General features: G+C 58.0%; 1 protein-coding gene across 1 annotated transcript in view; it reads right to left on the reverse strand.

The window, feature by feature from the left end:
• TNNC2 (troponin C type 2 (fast)) overlaps positions 1 to 2267 on the reverse strand; it is a 3038-nt gene extending 771 nt beyond the window's left edge. Inside the window, exons 1-4 of the mRNA XM_010835031.1 lie at positions 2159 to 2267; positions 487 to 541; positions 199 to 342; positions 11 to 125 (exon numbers count right to left, since the gene is read on the reverse strand). Coding sequence (XP_010833333.1) covers positions 11 to 125; positions 199 to 342; positions 487 to 541; positions 2159 to 2161 — 317 coding nt within the window. The 5' untranslated portion in view covers positions 2162 to 2267. The remainder of the gene's footprint in view (positions 1 to 10; positions 126 to 198; positions 343 to 486; positions 542 to 2158) is intronic.
• Positions 2268 to 2464: the final 197 nt, after the last annotated feature.

Raw genomic sequence — 2464 nt, forward strand, 5'->3', positions numbered from 1 at the left:
TCCGACGCACCTGTCGAAGATGCGGAAACACTCAGCCAGCTCCTCCTCGGTCTTGCCCTTGGCGTCCTCTTTCATCTGGCGCACCATCATGACCAAGAACTCCTCGAAGTCGATGGTGCCGCTGCCTGAGGGGAGCGGGTGGTAAGTGGGCCCGAGCCCTGGCTGCCACGCCCCCACCCCCGAGGGCCGCCGGCTCACCATCCTCATCCACCTCCTCGATGATGGCGTCCAGCTCCTCTTTGGTGGGTGTCTGGCCCAGCATCCTCATCACGGTGCCCAGCTCCTTGACGCTGATGTCCCCGCCGCCGTCCGCGTCGAACATGTCAAAGGCGGCCTTGAACTCTGCCAGGGCGAGGAGGGCAGAGGGCTGAAGTGAGCCTGGCGAGACTGTCAGCCTCACATCCACATACTGTCTCCCCGCCTGCCCAGACTCCAGGTTCCCCGGCACCCCGCCTCCCAGCAGCCAGCCCGCCCACCCCCACTCACCAGCGATCATCTCCTCGCTGAGGTAGGACCGGGCCTCAGCCTGCTGGTCCGTCGTCTGCAGAAGACACGGGCCATCAAAGAGTCGAAGGGACAGCCCGGAGTACATTCCTGCCTTCACCCCGTTCTCCTGCACCCCCATTTCTGTACGTGCCCTCTAAGTCCCTGCAGAGCAACAGCTTCCAGTTGCCCCACTCTGGGCATGCCCCCACAGCACCCAGCTCCACTTTTGAAGAACTGGGGATTATGTCTCGCTTGTCTATCGGAGATCAAGTCAGGACCTCCATCCCCATGACCTTCCGCGAGTCATTAAATGTACCTCATTCCCTCATCTCTTCTCAGCAGCTTTTCCGGGATCAGCTGGAATCAGCCCAGTGAGAAAGAAGGCTTTGTAAAGTGCCAGCACGATTCCAGCATGGTTTTCCAGTTTCCCCTACCTGCTCATCACACTTGGTACTTTAATAGTGAAGTCACTCAGTCGTGTCCTACTATTTGCGGCCCCATGGACTGTAGCCTACCATGCTCCTCTCTCCATGGGATTCTCCAAGCAAGAACACTGGAGTGGGTTGCCATTTCCTTCTCCAGGGGATCTTCTCAACCCAGGGATCGAATCCGGATCTCCCGCATTGCAGGCAGACACTTTAACTTCTGAGCCACCAGGGAAGCCCGGTACTTTAATAGGTGCTAATAAATGTTTGCGGTCACACAAATAATAATGTGACAGAAAGTTACTGATTACTGACCAAGGGTCAGGCCATAGACCAGGCACTGGTACCACCAAGGAATCAGGCACATTCCCTCCCTCAGAACTTGCAGAGACAGAGGGTGTAAGCTTCCTTCGGATGACTCAGTCATCAGAGTAAATACCACTCGGTGCTGGGCAGAGTGGGATGTGGGCCTTGTGGGGGTGACAGATGGCTCTGGAGAGTTCCGGTCACATCCAAGCCCAGACACCCAGCTGGGGCTTTGGACTGAGGCTGGTGGTGAGGGAGTGCTGAAGCATCCTAGGAGTCCTTTGGCTGGCTGGCAGCCGCCTGTCCTCCCTGTCTCCCTCCTCCCCTCCCCCTCCCCAGTCCTGAGCCAGAAGGGCAGACTATTTTTAGTAAGGCATGGGCAACAGCAGCTGCCCTGCGGGTCCAGTTACTCCTTGAAGAGAAGTGGGGAGGGCTCTTGGAGGAGAAGCACAGCCTCAAATCCCAGCCCCTCTCAGGGAGGCTGACATCTCTCTAACCCTGCTCTGTCATCTTTGGCCCCTTGGAGCTCTGGGGGTCCTGCTCCTGAGCAGGCCTCCTGTCTTCCAGAGGAGGGCTTTAGCAAGGCTTCCAACCCATCCCCCCACCACCACTCACTGCCTTGCTGGATAACCCCCTCTCCACCACGAGGGAGACAAGCTAAGGCCCATTCACGATCCCCTGATCCACACTGCTAGAAGCCTCAGAAGATCTCAGGGAACCAGCAAGCCTGGAGGATGGGCCCCTGGAACGTCCTCACAGCCCTCCCCTTCCAAAACAAGTCCAAGGCCCTCTTCCAGCCTTCCTCCCAGACACCGGCATTCCAGGAGCCTTCAGATTCCATCTTCAAACATCCAAGTGACTGCCCCACCAAGAACCCAGATCTGAAAGATGCCCAGAAGAGCTCCAGTGAGGGCAGAGAGGAAGTCCCTTCTGGTGCTTACCATTTTGCAGGTCAACCTGGACTCCCACTCTAGGTCACCTTCTCCGTACTCCACCACCCAAAGATGCCCTGGCCCGCTCTAGCCCCTCAGATTTGTAGGGGCACCCTCTCCTCCCACCTCCCTGCTCCCCAGGACCGATGCCCTGGCCAATCAGATCCTGGGGTCAGTGCGCCACCCCCTCCCAGAATCCTAGCCCATTACCTAATTTAGCCAAGGGCCCTTGCAGAGAAATTTAAGCCTCTGAGCAGGTGGCGGGCTTGACGTCCTAGATTCTTGTGAGGAGAACCCGCCCTGCTCTGCCACTCC

The sequence above is a fragment of the Bison bison genome, unplaced genomic scaffold, assembly GCF_000754665.1.
Source record: "Bison bison bison isolate TAMUID 2011002044 unplaced genomic scaffold, Bison_UMD1.0 scf7180017864038, whole genome shotgun sequence".
Lineage (NCBI taxonomy): Eukaryota > Metazoa > Chordata > Mammalia > Artiodactyla > Bovidae > Bison > Bison bison.